This window comes from Lagenorhynchus albirostris, chromosome 2 (assembly GCF_949774975.1).
Source record: "Lagenorhynchus albirostris chromosome 2, mLagAlb1.1, whole genome shotgun sequence".
In the NCBI taxonomy this organism is placed as follows: domain Eukaryota; kingdom Metazoa; phylum Chordata; class Mammalia; order Artiodactyla; family Delphinidae; genus Lagenorhynchus; species Lagenorhynchus albirostris.
In genome coordinates, this window is record NC_083096.1 from 741,369 (window position 1) to 763,924 (window position 22,556).

General features: G+C 62.6%; 2 protein-coding genes across 3 annotated transcripts; both read left to right on the top strand.

Annotated features, from left to right (window-relative positions):
* On the top strand, positions 1 to 9,985 carry PTPN7 (protein tyrosine phosphatase non-receptor type 7). Its single transcript, XM_060126199.1, is given in 12 exon segments — positions 1 to 285; positions 1,082 to 1,344; positions 1,346 to 1,425; positions 1,834 to 2,017; positions 2,304 to 2,388; positions 3,531 to 3,607; positions 4,740 to 4,877; positions 5,199 to 5,309; positions 5,948 to 6,105; positions 7,414 to 7,527; positions 8,317 to 8,457; positions 8,617 to 9,985. Coding segments are annotated over 10 exon segments (1,086 nt in total). The 5' UTR covers positions 1 to 285; positions 1,082 to 1,299; the 3' UTR covers positions 8,411 to 8,457; positions 8,617 to 9,985.
* Positions 9,986 to 11,044: 1,059 nt separating this feature from the next.
* On the top strand, positions 11,045 to 19,641 carry ARL8A (ADP ribosylation factor like GTPase 8A). 2 transcript variants are annotated; one of them, XM_060126216.1, is made up of 7 exons: positions 11,045 to 11,467; positions 15,670 to 15,750; positions 16,047 to 16,120; positions 17,450 to 17,543; positions 17,742 to 17,809; positions 18,053 to 18,123; positions 18,583 to 19,641. In XM_060126216.1, the coding sequence occupies exons 1-7, from the start codon at positions 11,345 to 11,347 to the stop codon at positions 18,630 to 18,632; spliced, it is 561 nt and encodes a 186-aa protein (XP_059982199.1). In that variant the 5' UTR covers positions 11,045 to 11,344; the 3' UTR covers positions 18,633 to 19,641. The 2 variants fall into 2 exon arrangements, with proteins under 2 accessions (XP_059982199.1, XP_059982191.1); XM_060126208.1 differs by lacking the exon at positions 18,053 to 18,123 and having other exon boundaries at positions 11,218 to 11,467.
* The last annotated feature ends 2,915 nt before the right edge of the window (positions 19,642 to 22,556 follow it).

Sequence of the window (22,556 nt, forward strand, 5' to 3'; positions counted from 1 at the left end):
GGAGGGGGCCGGGTGGTCAAGAACGGCCCGGTGCCTCGGCCATTCCCCGCGAGCAGGGCCGGGCCGGTGGCAAAGGTGCCAGGACAGGCCAGCGGCCCCCACAGGGGCAGAGGCGGGAGGCCGCCGACCCCTGGTGGTGGCAGCAGGCAGCTGGGGCGTGCGTGGGTGGCAGCGAGGAGGGGCGGAGGGAGGAAGCTGGCTTCCTGAAGCCTTCTCAGCCCTCAAAGACAGACCAACAGACAGACAGACAGCTGGCGAGAGGCGCTGGGGGACACAGCTGCTTCAGTACGTACCTGGGCGGGCCGGGGAGGAGCCCCACGGGCCAGGGCTGTGGGAACCTGGGGAGACACGGGAGGGCGTCTGGGGGGGCATGAGCAGGAGGGTGCCCGGGGCCACGGCGCCCGGCTGGGGCGCGGGTGCTGACCCCCTGACGTCCCCGAGGGCCGGGCAGGGCCCCCAAGGGAGAGAAGAGGCGGACGAGGCCCTCCTGCTGCGAGAGCCTCTCTGCCCGCTCGGCCCCTGCGGGCGCGGTGACCCCACAGCCCCTCCCGGACTCGGAAGCTGGGACTCTGGTCTGGAAGATGGGGACCGTACCCCAGGGGAGGGCCCCCCACCACCTCTGCGCCCCCTCTTGTGCCCCCAGCTGTTGCCTCCCCATGTGCGCTGTCGCTCAAGGGCTTGGTGAGGCCATTTCCTGTGACGGTTACCGACCGAGGCGGGCTGGGGGGGGGGATGGGCAGAGGAGGAAGGAAACACCCCCAGCCTCCGTCCTTGGACAGAGACCCCAGGAGCCAGGACGCCCCTGGGGCTGGAAGCGGCAGCAGCCTGCGCGCCCGGGGCCCTGGCGGCTCCAAGGCTGCAGGAGGCCTCCACCTTCCCGTCCAGAGGAGGCCCCCGTACACCCAGGAAGGGTGTGTGTGAGCCTTTCCTCCATCCAGAACCGCTGTGTTCCCCCCTCGCCCTCCCTGACCTGGCCTCCAGCGTGGGGCTGGGGCAGCACCCCGCCCCGCCCCGCCCCCCGATTCCTTCCTATCTTCACCCACAGTCTCTACCCTTCATCTTGCCCTCACTCTAAACACAGGCTGCCGCCTCCTGGGTGCCCCTGCAGAGATCCTGGTCTTCCCAGGGTGAAAACACCGCCACTTCCTGGGGAACGGAAGACACCCCAGTGAAAACAGAGGTGCCAGAGAGCAGAAAGCCGGCCTGGGCCTGGGAGCCTCCTCTGGCCGGCCCGGCAGCCCAGAGGTCAAAGGTCATGGCCCAGTGAGCCTCCCCTGGGCCCAGCCCCCCCGCCCGAGCATGGTCCAGGCCCGCGGGGGGCACTCCAGAGCACAGCCACCGGCCACCCCTTCCCCTGAGGGCAGCCATGACCCAGCTTCCACCTGACCAGGCGCCAGCCAAGAAGCACGTGCGCCTACAGGAGAGGTAAGACCTTTTCCGGGAGGGGCTTCCCTCCTGCGGGACCCTCGCCACCTCTCCAGGGGAAAGAAACCAGATGTGCTCATTTGCATGTCATTTGCATGCCTTTTACCTGTCTGGGGCACAAGCTGTGCGTCAGCCTCGCACCTGCGCCCCAAGCCCCAGGTGGGGTTGAGCACTCCTGGAGGGGGCCGGGGCCTCCAGGCCTGGATGCTGGTCAGAGCTTTAGGGGCCGGGCCGGGAACGGGAAGTGGGGGCACCAGCTCTGGCCGACAAGGGGCGGAGGTGCACAGGGCCCGGGGCCTCTGGGGCAAGGGGAGACAAGGAGCCGCCCCCCAGAGGTGCCCGTAACAATCGTAACCATCAGAGGCCGGCGCGCGTGGGCTCACGGGGCACTGGCTGTCTGTGCTGCAGGCGCGGCTCCAATGTGGCTCTGATGCTGGATGTGCGGTCCCTGGGGACCGTGGAGCCCATCTGCTCGGTGCGCACGCCCCAGGAGGTCACCCTGCACTTTCTGCGCACAGCCGGGCGCCCCCTCACCCGCCGGGCCCTGCAACACCAGCCACCCAGCCCCAAGCAGCTGGAAGAGGAATTCTTGGTAAGAACGTGGGGTCCCCTCCACGTCACTGCCCTTCTGAATCAGGAGAGCCAGCTGGTACCACTCTACCCTGGCCTGCAGGCCTGTCCCCTTTGGGCCCCTGGGAGAGAGAACCCTGGGGTCTCCAGGAAGGAACCCGCCCAGCCTCCCTCCTCTGCCCTCCGCCACATCTAGACCTGCGTCCTGATGCCAGGACGAACAGCTGGGTCCCAGCTCTACTAGGAAAGGTGGAGGGAGAGGAGGCTGGAAGGGGGCTGGCTATTCACTTGCCCCCTCCCCCCGCCAGAAGATCCCCTCAAACTTTGTCAGCCCTGAAGACCTGGATATTCCTGGCCATGCCTCCAAGGACCGATACAAGACCATCTTGCCAAGTAAGGACTGCGGCAGGGGCCTGGGGCTGGAGGTGTTCAGAAGGTAGAACACAGCCTCAGCCAGGAGAGAGCTGCCGTACGCAGAGGCTCTTCTTCTGGCAGAGGAATGCCCACATCCGGGCCTGGCCGGGGAAGGGGAGCAAGTAACCACAGCCAGGGTGATGCTAGGCCAGCGCTGCTCAGTGTGACCCCAGGAAGCCGGTCTATGGTGTTCTTATCCCCATTTTACAAATGAGGAAACCAGGTCACAGAGAAGTTGTGTAACTTGCTGGAGGTCACACAGCCAGTTGCACCAAACCTCCTTCCTCCTCTTTTTCCCACGCGGGAAAGGGCCCACACAGGTCTGCGGGGGGAGAGGCCCCGTCAGGACGGCTCCCCGAGAGGGGCCTGGAGGGCCTCAGATGGACGCGGTGAGGAGGCTGCAGATGGCGGTCCCGGGGTCAGCGCCTCCTGTCCTTCAGAGGCAGGCACAGGCCCTCTGAGCACGAGGCCTGGGGACACTCTCCCCTCCCGCTCCGCTCAGAGCACCCTTGTCTGGCCAGGCCACCTCCAGGAACCCCCAGTCTGGAGGCCACAGCCCTCTGCCCGCCTGGGCCAGTCCAGGGGCTGTTAGCACTCAAGGAAGGGGGACTGCCCTGCTCCTGGCCCCGAGGCACCCTCCGTCCAGACCAGCTGGCCCTGGGGAGCCTGCTTCTTCATCCGGCCTGGACTGGAGTTGGAGAAAGGCCCCCTTAGACGGACAGCCAGGCTGACTCGCCCCGGGGGTGGAATGAAGCCTCAGTTCCAGTCCGGCCTCTCAGGAGACAATATCTCTTTTTCCATTTGTATTGCTATGACCCTGTTCTGCGCCTCACTGATCTCCAAACTAGAATGTCGTTCAGTAAAGGCCCTCTCCTCGCTTGTCCATCCTGCCCAGCACCAGCCAGGGAACCTTCCCAGTTACTTCTTTGACCATGGCCCACTGCTGGTCAGGAACATTCGGTGGCTCCCTTCTGCGTGCATATGAAATAATGCCATAGGTATCGGCCACCTACTATTCGCAGGTGCCGTGACAAGCGCAGGACTCCTCTCTCTGGCCCTGCGTGAGTTTGCTTCGCTGGTCACCTTTTGACCTGTGGCCTCTGCTGATTTTTACTTCCTAGACCCCCAGAGCCGCGTCTGTCTGGGTCGGGGGCAGAGCCGGGAGGACGGAGATTATATCAACGCCAACTACATCCGGGTGAGTCGCCGGCGGAGAAGTGGGGGGGCTGTGTCCAGAGAACCCCCAGGACACCACTTAGCACGGCTGGTGGTTGGGGCACCTGGTGTCCCAGCTCCGAACCACGGCTGCCACAGCCCTTCCGAGCCAAGCCGGCACAAACAGGCCAGGACGCCAGGCGGGAGCACGGAGCAGACGTCAGACGCCGGAAGGAAGACCCCGGTCTCCTGGGCGCACCCCGTCCCGCCGCCCCTGCCAGCCTCACAGCGCGGAGGGCGGCTCGGGCCAGGCCCAGCCTGCGGCTCCCAGGTCTGCACGGAAGGTGCAGCGCCAGCTGGGGGCGCTCGGCAGGCTTCCTCCCCTCTGGCCTTCGCTGCTCCAGGCAGCCCCTCCTTCGTGGAGACGGCTTCAGTCAAGGAGCCGGGAGGCGGGGAGGCCAGCTGGGCTCCATCCCCAGCGTCAGCCCGCAGGGGTGGGAGGCGGCAGGTGCAGACTGCGCCCTCTAGCGGCTCAGAGTGGGTGGGACCGCGGCCGGGTGCCCCGGTGAACAGCCCGCAGCCCGGGGCCGCCTGGGGGGGGGAAACGCGGCCCGGTGATGGGGAGTCTGGGGAGTCTGGATTTCACCGTCCCCTGAGGAGCAAGAAGCTGAGGATCCTGAAAGGGAGAGAAAAGGCTGGCAGGAGTGTGCTAGGCCTCGCTGCTAAACGCACAAAGTAGCACGTAGGGAAACATCCGCTCGATAACTACTGAACTGTTTCTTGCCTTTTGCGCTAGTATTCGATAGAGAGCAGCAGGGGAGGAAGGGGACAGTCACAGAGGCCCTGAAAGATGCTAGACTCAACCCAACACACTTCGTAGAGTTTGGTCTGCACCACGTGCTGCTGGATGGCCATTACTCCCCGTTTACAGACCAGAAGCTGGGAAACTCGCTCCCGGCTGCACAGGCAGTGAGCAGAACAGGGGTTGGAACCCGGACGTTCTCACTCAGAGCCCGTGTCGTGTCCACCATGTGGCGTCTGGTGTGTGTGTCTGTGACGTGTGTGTCCGGGCTGCACGGTCCCTGGCTGCAGCCTGAGCCCGGCACCTGCAGGTCTGGCCGCCCCAGGGCCCTGGCCTCACCGCCCACCCTTCCCCCGGCCTCCTCCGCCTGCAGGGATACGGTGGGAAGGACAAGGCCTACATCGCCACCCAGGGCCCTATGCCCAACACCGTGTCAGACTTCTGGGAGATGGTGTGGCAGGAGGAGACGTCCCTCATCGTCATGCTGACACAGCTCCGAGAGGGCAAGGAGGTAGGTGGCTGAGGTGCAGTCCCTGGCGAACCCAGACGGACAGGCTGCACCCACGTCTGCAGCACACCCCTGCTGGGGCAGCTCCGGGCAGGGGCCTCCCCTGGGAGCTGAGGACACCTGTCAGTTCCTGAGACACTTGGCAGGGAGGCCAGCCCCAGCCAGAAGCAGGGGTGGGGGGGGGGGACACTTTATCTGCAGGTGTCAAATTCAGGACAGCCCAGCCCTCGCAGCAGGGTGGAAATGCCGCAGGTGGTGTGGGGGGGGGGGGGTCCCTGCTCCCATCTCTGCCCTGGCCCCTGACTCCCAGCTCCCTCCCCCTAGAAGTGTGTCCACTACTGGCCCACGGAGGAGGGGACCTACGGGCCCTTCCGCATCCAGGTCCAGGACGTGAGAGAGCGCCCGGAGTACGCCGTGAGGCAGCTCACCATCCAGGTACCGCTCTCTGGTCCGCAGGGAAGTCGGGCCACCCTCACTCTCTGGAACTTCCCTGGGAGGCACAGGTTTACTCAGGGAAACCTGCTTGAACCCACATGTAAAGAGCTGCTTGGGACCAGAAGAAGAGGGATGTGGGTGCCGCCCTCAGGGAGCCTCTAGTCCAGTAGGGCAGCGCCAACGATCCATGTGGGAACCGCCAGGAAGGCCCAGCGGTCTGTGCCAAGCGCCCAGAGGAGGGAGCGGGGTCCTGGAGTCACTGCTGGAGGAACCGCGGGCCGTTTGACAAGATGCTTAATAACTTGTACAAGGGCCTAAAAACGCATTTGTTATCGTGTAGCGTCTTCTGCTCTCCAAAGCGTTTCTCTATCCTCCGAGCATCATGGTCCCATTTTCAAGGTGAGGAGAGTGAGGTCAAGGGACTCACCCAAAGTCACGTGCTGGCTGGAGGCAGAGCCAGGACTGGAACCTGGGTCTTTCCGCCCTCCCCAGAGGTGTCCCAGGAGGGAGCGGTGGAGCAAAATGAACGGGACCAGGCTGGCGTCTTCTGCTCGGGCTCCCTCCAGCCCCAGCACCAGGGAAGGGGACGGGCGATGCCCTCATCCTGTGCCCTGCTCTCATGCCTTGTCCCCACACAGCACCAGGAAGAGCGCCGGTCAGTGAAGCACATCCTCTTCTCGGCCTGGCCTGACCACCAGACCCCAGAGTCGGCTGGGCCCCTGCTGCGCCTGGTGGCCGAGGTGGAGGACAGCCCAGAGACAGCTGCCAACACTGGGCCCATCGTGGTCCACTGCAGGTATGTGCCCCCTCCCCCGAAGCCCTTCCTCCCCGCTGGGCCCCTCCTGGGAAGGAGTTTAAGCAGAGCAGGCCCAGGTCTTACTTGGACAGGAAACTCTAGGTCATTCAGCAAGCGCTCTGTCCTTCCCTCTGGCTGCACAACCTGGACGTGTGGGCTGGACACCCAGGCACAGTCCAGAGAGGCAGCTCCCAGTCTGCTGAGGCAGGAGACGAACATGATCCCCGCTGTCAGGAAGCGCATTTATTCACTCATGAATGTTTACTGAAAACCTGGTATTGCCAGGCACAGTGTTAGATGAGACAGCTGTGAACAAGACGGTTTGGTTTCTGCCAAGTTTTATGGTCTGGTGGGAAAGACAGCCAACGAAACGAACAGGACGCAGCATGAGGACATAATGGGGAGTGTGGGGGGGGGGGGCACAGAACGAAGTCGCCCAGCCCAGACTTTGGCCAGAGAACATCTTCCGGGAGCAATGACCTCTAAGCCAGGCTAAGACCTGAAAGGTGGATTAGCCAAGCGAAGGTGTTGGGGGTGGGCGGGGAAGCCTGCCAGGCAGATGGAGCAGCACGTGCAAAGGCCCAGGGGTGCAGTTTAGAAACTGACACGATGCTGGGAGCAGAGTCAGCGAGTAGGGGCCGGAGTCACATGGGAAGGGGGCAAGGACGAAAAAGCCTGGAAGATAAGTGACGAGGGGCCTCACGGGACTGGCTCGGAAAACTGGATTTGCCAGTTACAAAGAACACTTAGGCCATGGGGTAAGGAGTGGAGTGATGCAGGGGACAGACTTAAAATAAGGAAGGCGTTCGGGATGCCATGCTAACTAGAACACAGCGGCCAAAAGCACAGGCAGAGGGGCTGAGAAACCCCTCCCGCAGGTGCACCCAGACGCAGTGCTGGGAGGTCCGGGGCTCACGGGAGAAGACTTCCTGAAGAAGGGAGGAAGTTAAGGGCAGGACAGAGCAGAAGGGACAGGACTGTGGGCAGGACCGAGGCGGGCAAGGGGGCCGGGCGCCAGCAGCTGTGAGGACGCGGCGTGGTTAGGGAAGGACCTTCCGCGGGGTCATCCAGCCCAGCATAGGCACCGTCAGCAGGGAGTTGCTGCCCCCCACCGACCAGGAGGGAGCGCCTCAAAACGCCCACAGGGACCCGAGGGCGACCCGGACCGGCTTTAGGGGGAGGCCAGCGAGGGATGCAGACGCCCCTGTGGCCACCCCGCGCCCCGTGGAGGCCTCCCTATTTCCCTTCTGTCCCCACCCACCCGGCCCCCTGTGACCTCCCCGCCCCCTCCCGGACCCCTGGACGCAGCGCAGGGATCGGCCGGACTGGCTGCTTCATCGCCACCCGCATTGGCTGCCAAGAGCTGAAGGCCCTAGGGGGCGTGGACATTCTGGGCATCGTGTGCCAGCTACGGCTGGACAGGTGGGTCTGCGGGCTGGGCGGCCCCCGCCACCAGGCGCTTCCTGTGCGAGGGGGCCCTTTCGCCCCAAGAGCTCTTCTCTTGCGGCCCACACCCTGGCGAGCACCTCTGTCCAGAATTTTAGCTCTCTGGCGGGGGGCGGGGCGGGGGGCAGAGGTGGGGCGCCTGGAGGTAAAGAGGCCACCCCGTGGATTTACCCGAGCTTTCAACCTCTTCTGTTTCTTGTCTCTGTTTCTCCAAATTCCCTACTCAGGGGAAAGGTGGGGGGGAAGAGTACGGTTGGTTCTGGAAACTAGGTGGCCATAGGCGATGCACAGAAGCTCACTGGATTTGGAGAGAGAGGACCAGGGTGCATCTCACCGAGCTGTCACTGTGCTTCCCTGGGTCCCCATTTCTTTATCTAGAGAGAGACAATGGCCCTTTCCCCAGAGAGCTGCTGTAAGGAATGAGTTAACTGATGTGAAAGTATTTGGGGAACACGAGCACCTACTACACACATATATAGAATTATTACTTCTAAGATCACCGGGAAGAGGAAGTCTTGGGGTCAGGAATGTTCCTGGCCCAGCCTGGGGACTCAGGGGCTGGTTCTTCCCCCGGAGCTGAAGGGTCAGAGAAGACGCCTGCCCGCATGGGGCCCCTCCTACCCCCACCGCGGGCTGGGGAGGGTGCAGCGGGAGGGGTCCGCTGCAGAGAGGACGCACCCGGAAGGAGGAGCCCGACAGGCCTTCGGGAAGCTCAGGCTCTCCCCTCTGGACCGCCATTCACGGCCTGTGCACCTCTCCCCGCAGGGGGGGCATGATCCAGACCGCGGAGCAGTACGAGTTCCTGCACCACACCTTGGCCTTGTATGCCGCCCAGCTGCCAGAGGAGCCCAGCCCCTGACCCTGGCACCCTCCCCCGCGCAGGGCCGCCTCCCTGGGCCTGGGAAGGTGGGTTTGGGAGAGTGGGCCTTGTGACCTGGGGAACCCCCTGAGTGGGCATGGGAACAGGGTGCCCCTCGGGGTGTGTCTGGGGTCACAGGAAGCTGGACGGTGAGGACAGGGCTAGACACTGTCCTTCAGCACTGCCCACTCCCCTGCTCCCTGCAGAGGCCCCCCATGTCCCTCCGAGCTTAAAGCTGGCGGCTGACCTCTACAAGAGCTGGGAAAGAGGCCCGGGCATCCTGGTCCCTGCAACGCCGCGTGGGCCTCAGTCTCCTCCTCGGACATGGACATCAGGTGCTTTACTGCCACCGGGGGAGAACCACCAGAGGAGCACCTAGAAGCCACTCCAGCTGCACCCCCTTCCTGGGGCTGGCGAGAGAGTGACCCCAAGGTCGCCCCCCACCCTGGCCCAGCCCGAGCACAGGCCGATGACCTGAGCTGGGAAAAGCCTGGTGCTACCTGGGCCAAGTCCTCAGCATCCTAGCAGGGCCTCTTCACCCACATCCGTGAGGCTGGACACCCCCCAAAGAGAGCAGGGACCAGACTGCCCCTGTGCCCACACGAGTGTCCGGGGAGCAGGCTATGGAGCTAACCTGGTGGGACAGTTGAACTCTCCAGAAGAGGGAAAGTGTGTGGACCCCTTGGAGGCCCAGACGGCTGCCCCTGCCTCCGTGGCTGCCGGCCACCCACCCCAGCTACTCTCCAGGGAGGCCCAGCATCCTCTGCCTGCCTTCGGACCCCAGAAGGGACCCCAAGTACCCAGGGAGGACACAAGAGACGAGCGTGGGGCCGAGGGCGCTACCTGACTTTAGACAAGCAGCCCCGCCATGGCCGCCTCCCTGCAGAGCACACCTGGACGGCTGGCTGTTGCCATGAGCGACCCGGGTTAAAGCACCTACGTGGACCCAGGGGCTCAGGCTGAACCCGGACCCCCCATAGTCTACCCCGGAGAGCTAACTCCCCTCCGCACCTCACATTCACACGATGTCCAGGGCCCCCCAGCTCTATGTCAGGTCTGACCACCACACCCCAGGGAGGCGTCCAAATCCTTCATCCTTGAATCCGAGATGGGCTGCCCATGGGGGGAAGGCAGGCACCATCCTTCCAGGTGTTTGGCCCCTGGGGGCTGCCTTTGCCGGGGCCAGTTCTCCGAGGAACCCCCCAAGGAGCTGGGTCCCGGAGAACAGCTGGCCTTTCCCTCAGACAGCGCTTCTGGAAAACATGCAGCGTTGGAACCGAGGGTGACTTCCTAATGCTTCTGCTGGTCTCCTCCTTCCTCACCGCCTGGGAATGGGCTCACACCCTCCTGAAGCTTTCCTGCCCTATGAGAGGCACTCCCGGGGCCCGTGGCGCTGGGTGCTGGGCCGTCAGGCGCCTGGTCCTCCCTGAGCTCAGACCCCACAGGAGGAAAGCCACCGCACAGGTGGCAGGCTCCCCTCCCCTCCCTGGGTGCTGTTACCCCAACCCCGTCCCAGAACTTGAGGACAGGCTCTGAAGAGTGACCAGGTGGGGAAATAAAGACTTCGCGGATGACTGAGTCATTCCTTCTGTCCCTCTTCCTCTCAGGCCTCTGGAGCCTCTTTACATCAGTAGAGAGAGTGAGAATCCACAGGCCAAGAACAGGCTGCTGACCTTCACCCCGGACGTGCACTTTTCCAGCCCTTCCAGGGCCGCGTGAAACAAAGTGACACTGGAGTCAGTCTGGGAAACGGGCAGAGGTGTTCCTTAGGCGCTAGAGAGGGACTCACAGAGGGCAAGGACTAGAAAGCCCATGTAAGTTAATAACTTAATAACCCAGGATACTGCACGGGGCCAGGACTTTGTGATTCCTCCACTTCGGCAACAGATCATTTGGGGTCAACTCGTTTGGGCTTGGCAGGTGTGGTTCAGATTGAAATTTTACGCACCTTTGACTGAAGCCACAGACGCCACGTGAGTGCCTGTGGAGGCCAAGTAGGAAGGCACGCCCAAAGCGGGGTGTGGGCTCAGGGGGTCCAGCAGCCCCGGGGTTGGGTCCTCCCAGGACCAGCATCTCTGCAAGCCCCACACCTCCTACCGCCAGCTCTCCTGAAGAAAACTTTGGTTTTTACCAAAACAGGCCAACTTTTTTCATTTGCCACAAACCTCCCTCACGGGAAACCCCCCACAGGACTCTCTCTCTTTAGTATCATGGTGGTCCCAGTAAAAGTCACTTTGGGCCAGAGGCTTCCTAAGCAAGTGGCCCTGGTACCTCGTGGTTAACGAGGCCTCACAGGTGGATGTTCCCCTCCACTGGGGCTCCGGTACCCAGAGATGCTCAGAGGCAAGGACTTAGGGAACAAAAGATCTTCGAGTCTTCGTCCCCGCTTCCTGGGAAGCCACGGACCACCATCCTCCACCCTGGAAATGGTCCCGCTCAGCGGGGCCCTCGCCCACCTCGGGCCCACCGCCCTGTAAGAAGGAAGCGGGTGCCAATCGGGGCACAACAACCCGGGAAGGCGAAAAACAATCGGAGCTCTTTCCCCAAGGGCCCCTAGCGCACAGCAGCCCGGCCCGCCCCGAAGGCCGCGGGCGCCCCGCCCAGCGTACCCGCAGCCCGGCCCGCCCGGCCCGGCCAGGAGGAGCGCGCCCGCTCGGGGGCGAGCAGGGCCGGCGGCCGCGCGGGCGGAGGAAGAGGACGAGGAGGAGGACGACTGCGAGGAGGACGGCGACCGGGAGGAGAAGGACGCGCGGAGGCCACACCCATCGGCGCGCCGATCCGGCAGCGAGTCGTCGGCGGCCGCGCGCTCCAGCCGAGCCTCCGCCCGCACCGAGTCCGGAGCCGGGCCGCACCGGGGAGGGGCCGCTCCGGCCGCAGCGCGAGGGCACGAGGGGCGGCGGGGAGCCGGCACCGGGCGCGGCCGGCGCAGCGACCATGATCGCTTTGTTCAACAAGCTGCTGGACTGGTTCAAGGCCCTCTTCTGGAAGGAGGAGATGGAGCTCACGCTGGTCGGGCTGCAGTACTCGGGCAAGACCACCTTCGTCAACGTGATCGCGGTACGGGGCGCCGGCCGGCCGGGCCTCAGGTCCCCGCCGCGCCCAGCCGAGCGGGTCGCCGCCTGGCGTGGCCGGCACGGCTGGCGCCGGCGGGGAGACGCGGGCCCGGGCGCGCGGGGCCTAGCACGGCCCTGGGGACCCGGCGGCGCGCGCCCGGGCCGGGATGGCACGGCCGGGCGCAGGGGCGGGGGACGAGGGGACGCGGCCCGGGCCCCAGGACCGGCGGCGCCGAGGGTGTCACGAGGCCAGAGGGACCGCCGCCCGCGGAGACGGGCCCCCTCCGGCACCCGCACCCTGGCGCATGACGGGGCGAAAGTGCAGGGCCTGCCCGTGCGGCGCGCGGAGGGTCGCAGGACGGATGCCCGCGAGGCTGGGGGAGGGGGCCCGGGCCGGCCCGGCCCCACCCCGGGGGATTAACCCCTCCTGGCCGGAAGAGGAAGCCCCGGTGCTATTGACGAGGGTGTGTGGGGGGGGGAGGGATCCCTGGGGGGAGTGGAATCGGTAGAGGCCCTGGGCTCCAGCCCAGACTCCTTCTCCACGGGGAACCTCTCCCCGACCGTGGCGTCCAGCTGGGGGTCCGGGGAGGACGCACTGCATCCTAAAGGGAGCTCGGAGTCCCCGCCTGGCCCGGAAGTTGCAGGGGAGAAGGAGGTGCTTCGGACCCAGAGGATGAGTTGGAGGTGGAGGGGCAGGTCCACTCTGGGGACACAGGGGAGAGTGGCTCTGAGGGCTTTGGGTCATCAAGACCAAGGTGGGCAAGTGTAAGCCTTTCAGCGCCAGGGCAGTGGTGGGGAGGAGTTAAAATCTGCCTCGAAAAAGGGGAAGATGAGCTCCCTGGGTGTTTGAGCTGAGCTGCAGTAGTGGCTGCGGCCTGCATTTCCGAGAGGGCTGGGCTGGGCATGTGGGGCTGAGGAAGGCTTGGGCAGAGCTGAAGTGCCCAAGGGGACCCGGCCCTCGTCCGCAGACGGGGGTTTCTGAGAGCTGTGGAGCGGCCATACGTGACAGGGGTCAGCAGAGAAGTGTGACCTGCCAGCCTGGGTACCTCCCCTGCCTGCCTCCTGCCCACCCTCGAAGAGAAGGGTGGAGGGAGACTGGGGGGCAGGTACCCCATGATGGCGTGTTTGGGCACTGGCTTCCTTTCCCAAACGTGTTTGTGATGACCTCTGCCCAGGGGCTCCTGGCCGCTCACCCAGCAGCCCAGGCTCTTCGGGCCCAGGCTGGGTTTGTTGGCGCGATGGTTCCTGGGCTCCTGTCTGCCCAGGCGCTGGCCCTTGGTCGCAGGCTCCTGGTTAGACCTGGTGTTGACTTGGACTCCAAAAGCAGGAGCGCAACGCCTGGCCTCGGGTCCTGCGGGCCTGTGGCTTCGCTCCGAGGTGCCGAGATCCGGGAGCTGTCTCCAGGGAGAGGCCGAGAGGGGGCCAGTCGGTGCCGCTGCTACTCTCGTGGCTCAGCCTGGGCATCACCTCTGGTCCCCAGGGAGTCTCTCCTCCTAGAGCGTTTACAAAGCTGTGTTCCTGGGCGGGGGTCCACAGGCACCCAGGCGGTTCCGTGTCCTGGTCGTGTCCAGAGAATGGGATGCTCTGGCAGGTCAGAAACGGAATCCAAGAGTCGCAGGTTTCACTGCCAGGGTCAAGAGTTTCCGAGGGGTGCAGCGAGGGCTCCCCTCCCCCAGCCGGGCCTTCAGGTTTATGACATAAATTTGCCACCTCAACTCACACATCCTGAAAGTGCAGCGTGAATTTCCCTCGAAACAGGCTTCTCCAGAACACCCATCCCTCGTGGGCTGCAGTGGGAGTGCCCGAGTCCAGAGTTCTCAGCTCCTCCAGGGCCACGGCATTGTCGCCCACCAGTGTATGATCCCAGCGGAGTGTCTTTCAGAAAGAAGTGAAGAGTCAGGACCCCGGGCTCTGGCCCGTGCCCACCACTGACCTTCTGAATCCCCTTTGCCTCTTCTTGTGGCCTTTCTTTGTCTTAGGTTTTACCCATTTGGGTTTTTTCTACTCCTTGTATGAGTCCGACTGTAAATGGAAATTGAGCTCATGTGTAAGCTGCTCCTCTGGCTAATGTGAGCTGGGAAGCGTCACAAAGAGATTCTCCAGCGCATCTGAGAACCCAGAACTCCTGTCTGAGTTCTGAAAAAGTTGTGCTGCCAGAAAGTGGGAGATGTTTTGCCCGAGGGAAACAAGAGGCCATTTTCAGATACTCACAAGCGTGAAAGGCCATCCAGGGGAAGAACTAACTTCGGGGTACCCAAGGGGTAGAGCTGGGAAGGTGGATTTTTGACTCATTAGAAAGCACTTTGGAGTGTTGGAGCTGACCCAGGAGGGATGAGCCAGAGGACATTCAAGTCTGAGCCAGGGGTTCCTCCAGATGACGTTAGGGTGCCTGCTGACCTTGAACGAGGAGCCTGTGAGGTCTGAGGCCTTAGCCGGGAAATGCAGTCGTGACTGGTTCCAGCTTAGCTCTGATTCACAGCCGAACTGGAAATACTGAGGCCGGGGAGCCTGGCTCCCTGAGGGTCCTCCTGGAACCCTCCTTTGTCCAGGATCACACTCTGCCAGGCTGGGCTTTTCATTTCTATGGGAGCCTGGGAATGTTCTGGGTGGCCAAAGAGCATGATGGTTCCTCATGTATGGAAACCATTTCCAAGCACTTTGTGAGCCCCATTTGCCAATTTTTAGGAAACCAAAACCCTTTTCTGCCATTTCACAGAAGGAAACCCTGAGGCCCAGAGAGGTCCAAGTGTCTTGTCCAAGCTCCTCCACGATGAGGGATAAACAAGAGCTGGGCTTCTTTCCTCAGGACCACATTCTTCATCTGCCCGGTTGGGGATGGAGTGGGCTTGGGCCCAGTGGGTGCCCCATTCCACCTGCACCCTGTTGGGGTTCGTGGAGTTAAAGCATACATGGTCCTCCCTGCTTAGCCAAAAGCAAACCCTCGTCAGGGCACTCCCTTTTCCTCACGTTTCCTCACTGTTAGAGGCTCTTGAACCCTTTTGATATCTGATAAAAAACAGAGACCCTTTCCCCAGAGGCGTGTACATACAAGCAGAAATGTGCACATACAGACTGTGCGCCCCTTCAGGGGGTCTCCGAGCCCCTCTTCGGCCTCCAGGTTAGGAACCCTCATCCGTCTTATCCTGAGCATCAGTCCTGGGCATTCAGTGCTCACATCTGAGGGACTTGGTGAACGAGCTCAGGTGATTCCTGAAGATAAAAGGGAATCCATCCGTCTCATTCAGGGGGGGTTTCATTCAGACTCACAGGCTCTGAATGAGAGGCCATCATGTCCTACACTTTGGCCAATGGTCAGAGCCCCTGACCACTCTGTGTGGCCTTAGGCAAATTACTCCTCCCACCTGGTAGAAGACAGTGACATCGTAACGGAACAAGGCTGTCCCCTCAGGTTCAAGGTTAAGTAAGCCCCATCTCCTTCAGCTTGCGTCTGGGGGAGAAGCGGAGGTGTCCTACATGTGAACGTGGAGATGACCTTGAGCGGAGTTTGGTCTGGCCTTAATAGAGTCCTGTGGCTAGTTTAGAACAATCTTAGAGACAGTTTAGAGGGGAGACGTGGGAATTGTTAGAATTTGAAAGTGGGTTATGGGAAACAGAATTACGGTTAACTTCTACTTACTGGGTGAACATTCACCCATGTCAGTGTAGACACGGCTCCTCTCCCAAGAGCTCTCGGTCTAGTCGGGGTGCACGGTGAGGGGTACCCATCCTACAAATGGGTACAGTACAAAGAAACCCAGAAGTTGCTTGCTGCGTGTTGCCTTTGGGGCGTGGCTGACTTACCGACCCTCGGTCTGATGTGAACATTGACCGCGTGAAAGTGTAAACCTAGATTGTTTAACGTGACCTGCCGCACCGGAGGCTAGATACAGAAAGGGGGCTCTGGTCCAACAACAGAGAGGTGGGTTAGACCTCAGGAAGGACTTTCTCCATCCTGGTCGAGCGACTTCGAGGGGCCTCTTTGTCACGGGAGCTCGGGTGTGAGGTGGACACCGGGCTTGGTCATGGCCCGTCTTGCTTGAAAGCAGGGGGCGCGCGGGAGCTGCCCGGGACACGGGGGCGCCTGAGAGGCTCCGGCCTGGCCTCTCTGCTTCATTCCCGCAGCCTTTTGGTCCGTGGCCGCCGCGGACAGCGCATCTGGGTCCTGGCGATTTTTGCCCCTTTTCCAATTCTGACTCTTCCTTCCAGTCGGGACAGTTCAATGAGGACATGATCCCCACCGTGGGCTTCAACATGCGCAAGATCACCAAAGGGAACGTGACCATCAAGGTGCGCGGCCGAGCTGGCCCCTGGGCGCAGGCCCACGGCCGCAGAGGATGTGTGTGTGCATGTGCACGTGTGCGCGTGTGTGCATGTGTCTGTATGTGTCGGGCCTCCGGAGGAGAAGCTAGCGGAAAGCAGAGGCTTGGGTCCGACCGGATAGTTGGGGAAAGAGCTCAGGTAGGCTTAGGAGTCAGGGACGTAGAGAGAGAAGGAATTCCGGTGGGGCGGGCGGGGGGCACGTGGGAGCCAGCATGGACTGGGGGCCTGCCTGCTGCTGACACCCGCTCACCTCTCTTGCTCAGCTCTGGGACATCGGGGGACAGCCCCGCTTCCGCAGCATGTGGGAGCGCTACTGCCGAGGAGTGAGCGCCATCGTGTAAGTGTGCAGCAGGGCCGTGGTCGTTGGCAGGTGACTCACACCTGTGTGCAGCTGCCTTTGCTTTGACACACGCTCTGGACGCCCACCAGCCAGTCTGAGAACCAGAGGACTGACCACTTCATGCTGAAGCATCTGTGTGTCCCTCCTCATCTCCCTGCCTACCCCCAACCCAGACTCACCCTTATCCTGAATTTTGTATGATTTAGTGGTTCATTCCCTTGCTTTTGTTTTTCCTTTCATTGTTGGTCGTGCCACACAGCTTGTGGGATCTTAGTTCCCCAGCCAGGGATTGAACCCAGGCCCTTGGCAGTGAGCACCGAGTGCTAACCACTGGACTGCCAGGGAATTCTCTCCCTTGCTTTTTAAAAATAATTTTATTCTACGTATATATATGCCCAAACAAAAGATCATTTAGCTTTCGTCGTTTGGTTTGGTTTTTTTTCGTGGTACACGGGCCTCTCACCGCTGCGGCCTCTCCCGTTGCGGAGCACAGGCTCCGGACGCGCAGGCTCAGCGGCCACAGCTCATGGGCCCAGCCGCTCCGCGGCATGTGGGATCTTCCCAGACCGGGGCACGAACCCGTGTCCCCTGCATCGGCAGGCGGACTCTCAACCACTGCGCCACCAGGGAAGCCCAGCTTTCGTTGTTTTTAATCTGATTTTTAAATTTAAATTTTTATGTATTTTTATTTTTTTATAGTTTTTAAAGGTGACACTCCATTTACAGTTATATCAAAATATTGGCTCTATTCCCCGTGTTGTAAAGTACATTTTTGTAGCCTATCTTACACCCAGTAACCAGATTTGTTTTTATTATTCTTATTATTTAAAAAAATTTTTTGGCCGCACAGCATGAAGGCTCTTAGTTCCCAGACCAGTGATCCAACCCTTGCCCCCTGCAGTGGAAGCTCCGAGTCCTATAACCACTGGACCACCAGGGAAGTCCCCAACCTGATTTTTAAAAAAACATTTTGATGCAGAAAAGTCTTCTGGGGCTTCCTTTGCTGTTTTCACCCCCTTGTCTAGCCAGCCCTGCCCTGAGAACGTAAGCGGGTCACTCTGGGAAGGACTTAGGTCTAATCCTATGGGGCCCAGCGCTGCCACCGGAGCGGCAGCTTCTCCAGAGGTCTGGGGGATGGGACAAGGGCCGGCCGCAGCAGCCCCTGCAGGTTCTCACTCCCATCAGTTCAGAAGACATTCTCAGAGCACCTGCCTGAGCCGTCCCAGGTGGCGGAGACCCCGGGTGTCGAGCCAGAGCTGCTGCAGCTCCTTCCCCCCCAACCCCGCAGCCTGTGGTGTCAGCTTGTCCCCACCTGCCGCCCCCCAGGTACATGGTGGATGCCGCTGACCAAGAGAAGATTGAGGCCTCCAAGAATGAACTCCACAACCTACTGGACAAGCCCCAGCTGCAGGGCATCCCGGTCAGCCCCGAGTGGAGTGGGAGGGTCGGGGGCTCGCCGGGAAGGCCGGGGACCGCTGGGGGCAGGTGGGGGTAAACACTGCTGGCGGTGGGGGGAGGGAGGGGTGCGGATGCAACGGGGCTGCGGAAGCCAGCCCCCTTCTCGGGGCAGCCAGGCCGTGGCTGCCCTGGACCGAGCCCTGCCCTCCCTTCTCGGCAGGTCCTAGTCCTGGGCAACAAGCGAGACCTCCCGGGAGCCTTGGATGAGAAGGAGCTGATCGAGAAAATGTGAGTTGGCCACTCTTCCCTGTCCTTCCTCCCTGCTCCCCAAACTCCCAGGCGCCAGAGCAGAGGGCTCGTTGCTGCTCTCGGCGCCCACCGCTTGGTGGCGCTAGAGCGCGCCTGCCCGAGCCCCGCCCTTCGCCCCTCCCCCTCCCCGTCCCTCTATCCCCGACCGCCCCCGCGCCCGGCCCCCGGCCCCCAGCCCCTTGCTCAGTGGCAACCTCAGCAGACAGCTCTGGTCCCCTGCAGGAATCTGTCTGCCATCCAGGACCGAGAGATCTGCTGCTACTCCATCTCCTGCAAAGAAAAGGACAACATCGGTGGGTCTGGGGGCGTCGCTGCGCTCGCGGGGAGGGCAGGAGGGGAAGGCAGCCGGTGGCTCTCTCCTTGGAGCCCGGAGCGCCGTGGCTCTCCTGGGCAGGACAGGCAGCGGGAAGCCCCGATGCTGAGCATCACCCCAGCTCTGCCGTCAACTGGTGTGTGATCGTGGGCAAATACCCCCTCTCCTTGGGGCTCACTCCCTGCCTGTGACGTCGTAGGGTCGGACCCTTCTGGTCTGAGGGACTCGTCCTATGGCTCCGTCTCTTTCACCGCAGCCAGACGCCCTTGCACCCATCAGGGGCTGTTCGGAGCTTGGCAGCTGGAAGCTGGGCTTGTGATGCCCTTAGAGTTGACCCTAGCTGCAGCGCGCCCCCTCCCCCCCCGCCCCGGCCAGGTGTGTGCTCTACCCTCAGGAGAACCAGCCCTGAAGCCCTGTAACCTCCTCTCTTGCCCCGCAGACATCACCCTACAGTGGCTTATCCAGCACTCAAAGTCACGGAGAAGCTGAGACTGCGGCCCCGCCCCCTCGGACCAGGGACCGCCCTCCGGATCTGAAGCCGAGCTCCCGCCCCCTCCCCCCGCCGCCCCCCAAGCCCACCCCTCCTTACTTGGTGTGGGGAGGGGCCCTCTGGGGGTCCCAGAGTCCTGTTCTGCTGAGGTTTGAACTCCCGATTTTATTGTAAAATAAATTGCTCCCCTCCGGTCCTCTAACCTCCCCCCTCCCCTCTCCCTTTGTCTCTCCGCCGCCCTGCTTCCCTCCCTCTCTGAAGCCCCGCCCCACAGCCCCGCCTCCTCTCCTGTCCCGCTCCCGGCTTCCCTTTCCCACACTCTTCTGTTATTGTCCTGTGTGTACAGTATATATATGTATATATATTTTAATTTTTTAATTTAAGCAAAGACTAAAATCAACCATTTGATGCTGCAGGGGCCAGTCAGGATCTGGGAGGGGGCGGTCTGGAGAGAAGGAGAATAGCGGGGTTAGCTGGGGCCGGTTCAGATCAGGAAAGGTGAGGCTGGCACAGGGGCAGGTACCAGCCCAGGCACGGGTGTCCGTCCCCACGTCCCGTTTGTCTCCACTTCCCAGTCTGGCCTGTCTCCGCAGTGTTGGAATGTCACAGGCTGACGGGAGCTTCCGGAGACGCTCTTCTCTGCCGCCAGCCTCAGCATGGCCACCAGGCACAAGCAGGCGCCGGAGACCGGGGAGCCGAAGGGGCAGGAGGCCAGCGCCCTAGCAGCCCCTCCCGCCTGTTCCTGGCTCCCAGCTCCGGGCCGTCACCTCCACGGGCCACCTCATTTTCTGTTCTCGTTTTGCAGAGTTGCACAAGGAGAGAACTCGGCATGGGGGGTTGGTTCTTTGGGTTTTGTTTTCTGTTTGTTTAATGATTTGTAAAGTGATGTCCCTCTTCCTTTTTTACACTTTTCAGCTCATGTTTAACCTCTGTTTGGAAAATGATTCTTGTAACTGTACATTTTTTTGCCTCCTAACAACAACAAGAATAAATGACAATTTTGTGTTGGGGGGGGTGCGCGGTGCGGTTTTTTTTTCTGTCCACGGCCCGGCAGGCTGGGGACTCTGGTTCCCGACCCTGGGCGCACCCAGCCAAAGGGAGGCACGCGCTCGCCCCGGGCGCACAATGGCCCTTCACAGAGCAGCCCCCGCGAGCGCGCCGGCTCCTGCCCTGCCGCCTCCTCTAGTCGGACCTTCCTGTGTCCCCAGCTCAGCCAGCAGCTGCCAGGGGAATGGAGGGGGTCTGTGTCCGGAACTGCCCGGCTGCACCCGGTGTGTGCGGGACGGAGCCCGCTTCCTGGAGTCTGTCCAGGCCCCCACCTGCAGCCAGAGGTGGCGGAGCCGGTGAATTGTCCTGGGGGGCGCGGGGTCAGTGCCGGGCCTGCAGAGCCCACGGCTTACCACCCTTAGCGGCTCCTCTGTTGGTGTCCAGGCTGCTGGCTTCCCGGCAGAGGCCGTGCCCTCCCTTCCCTGCCCACCCCCGGCCCCTCCCAGCCCACTCCACTCCTAGAGCTGGTCCCCTCTGCCCGCAGCCGTGGCCTCGGAGGCTTGCGCCCCGCTTCCCAAATCCGGGGCCATCTTGACCCACTTTTACCGTAAGCCCCGCCCCCTGGCTCCCCTCAGCCTGGAGACGGAGCGGCCCTGCGGAAGGTCTGGCCCTGCTGAAGGCTCCACCCCTTCTCGCCGCACCTCTGCAGGGAGGAAGCCACTTGCACCGTCCTGGGAGCAGGGCCTTCCCTCGTGGCTCTGAGCTCACCGGCCCTTCCTCGCTGCTTCCTCTTGGAGCCTCCTGGTCATCAGAACCGCAGGGAGGAATGGCCTGCCTGGAGAGGGCTTCCCCACTGCCGGGGAGTTTGGGGAGAGAATGCAGATGGAATTTGGCGGAGGGAGCTAGATGACTTCAGGTTCCTTGCAACCCCTAAAGGATAGGACACGTGCCCGCTGGTCGAGGATGTCGAAGCTGGGGCCGGGCTGTCCCCTGGGCCCTCGTGGCTGCTGAGGTGGCTGGAGATGCCACGGCCTGGGAGGCTGGGACAGGACCAACAGTCACTGGTCTGGCGAGCAGGATGGGGAGTTTTAGGGATGAGCTGCCTTTCTCACCTCCTGCGTCCTCTGAGGAGATAAGACAGGATGGGCTGGTCGCCAGCAAGCAGGCATCCTCCTGCCCCAGTGCCTGCACCCAGCACACAGCAGGTGCTTCGTAGGACAGACTGCGTATATGTACACCAGCATGGGGGGGGGGCCCTTTGCACGCCTGGCCAAGCCTGCTCTGCAGTTCTGGAGAATTGAACCCCCAAAGGGAGGGAGGGAAGGAAGGTGCCAGGCGTCATGCCGGGAGCTTTATGTATCTTGTCTCATTCAATGACTCCAGGCCTCTGTGTGGGGGGGTTATTCCTGTTTAACTGATGGGGTCCAGTAACTGCGTCCAGTCCGGCCCAAGGGAGGCAATTCTCAGTGCAAGGTGCGCATACTGACGGAGTCAGGGCAGCTCAGTGGGTTGGCCCTCCTTCCACCTGGCTGACATCAGGGCTCAGGGTTGGTCCCCTAAAGACCCAGCTCAAGTCCACTGCCAGCTGCCGCCCCACCCCAAGCCCAGGACCCCTAGGCAACAAATGCCACATTGTTCCCCCAGCTGGCCTAGCCGGAGAGACAGTGGCTCTTTCCCAAGGCCCGCTGGCCTGCTGACTAATCCTGCAAGCCACTCACGTTGGCGGGGCCCAGGGCAGCGGTGGTGGCAGGGCCTCAGAACCGCAGGGAGGGGCAGGGGCCCCTTTGTGGCAGAGCCCCCCAACAGGATGCGGCGGTGCCCCCTCGCCGCCCCCAGCCTCCCATCCTCGGCCTGCGCGTCCCGCCTTCACCCTGGCCCCCCTCCTCCATCCCATAGGAGGCTGCCGGTGCATCTGGGACTGGGGCTGGGGTGGGGGGAGAGGGAAGGGCCCCGGTCACCTCAGCACCGCAAGCCTGCCCTTGGTCTCCTCTCCAGCCTGCTCCCCCCACCGTCTTAAGTTGCTGCAGACAGAGCTGGGGGCTTTGGTCACTGCGGCAGCGGTCGGCCGAGAAACGGGTGGGTGTCTCTCCCGCACAAAGAGTGTGCAGCCAGCAGCGCCATCGCCTAGCAACGGCCTCCCTCTCTCTTGGCATCACCCGTCCTGAGGGTGGGTGCCAGGGGGAGAGAACAAGGCCACTAAGATCCGCAGGAGTGGGGGAAGGAGGCTTGGCTCCGGGCTGAGGCCAGGGGGTATGGGCGGGGTGGGCAGAGGAGAATGGAGCCCAGGGCACCGGGCAATGCCTGTGCCTCCCCGACCCTGCCCTGGGGACCCTCCTGAGGCCCTGCGCAGGTGATCCAGGCAGAGCTGGCAGCAGGAGCTCCGCGGGAGCCCGAGCTGCGCTTCAGATGGGAAGGGTGGGCTTGCGGGGCGGGGAGTGGTCTGTGGCCTAGGCCAAGGTGTCCCTTTGTTTGACCTCATGCCAACTTCGCTGGGCCCGGGCGGGGCTAAGGGGCCTCTGGAAGGGCCCCCTGTCGTGGGGGGTGGGGGGGACCAGAGAGAGGAAAGAAGGCTCTGTGGGGCTGTCGATGGAGCTCTGCCTGCCGGGAAGGGGGTGGGGGGGGGCGGGCGGGGGGCAGGCAGCTGGGCCGTCTGTAGGCTAAACAGTCTGTTCTAAGAAGCCAAACAAGGGCAGCTCTCAGAGAGGCTGGAAGCCCCCCAGGCTGCTGGTTGCCCTCGAATGGGGGCTTTGTGGGGAGGGAGGAACAGCAGCGGGGGCTCCCGGGGAGATAAGTTTGCAGCCTTCTACTTCCCAGGGACGGCTGGGCTCAGGCCAGCCTGAGGACACAGTGCCCCAGCTCCCAAGCCCCTCCGTCCACTCTGCCCTCAAAGCCACAGGACCCCAGGCTGGACAGGACACCAGCCACAGGCCAGGAAG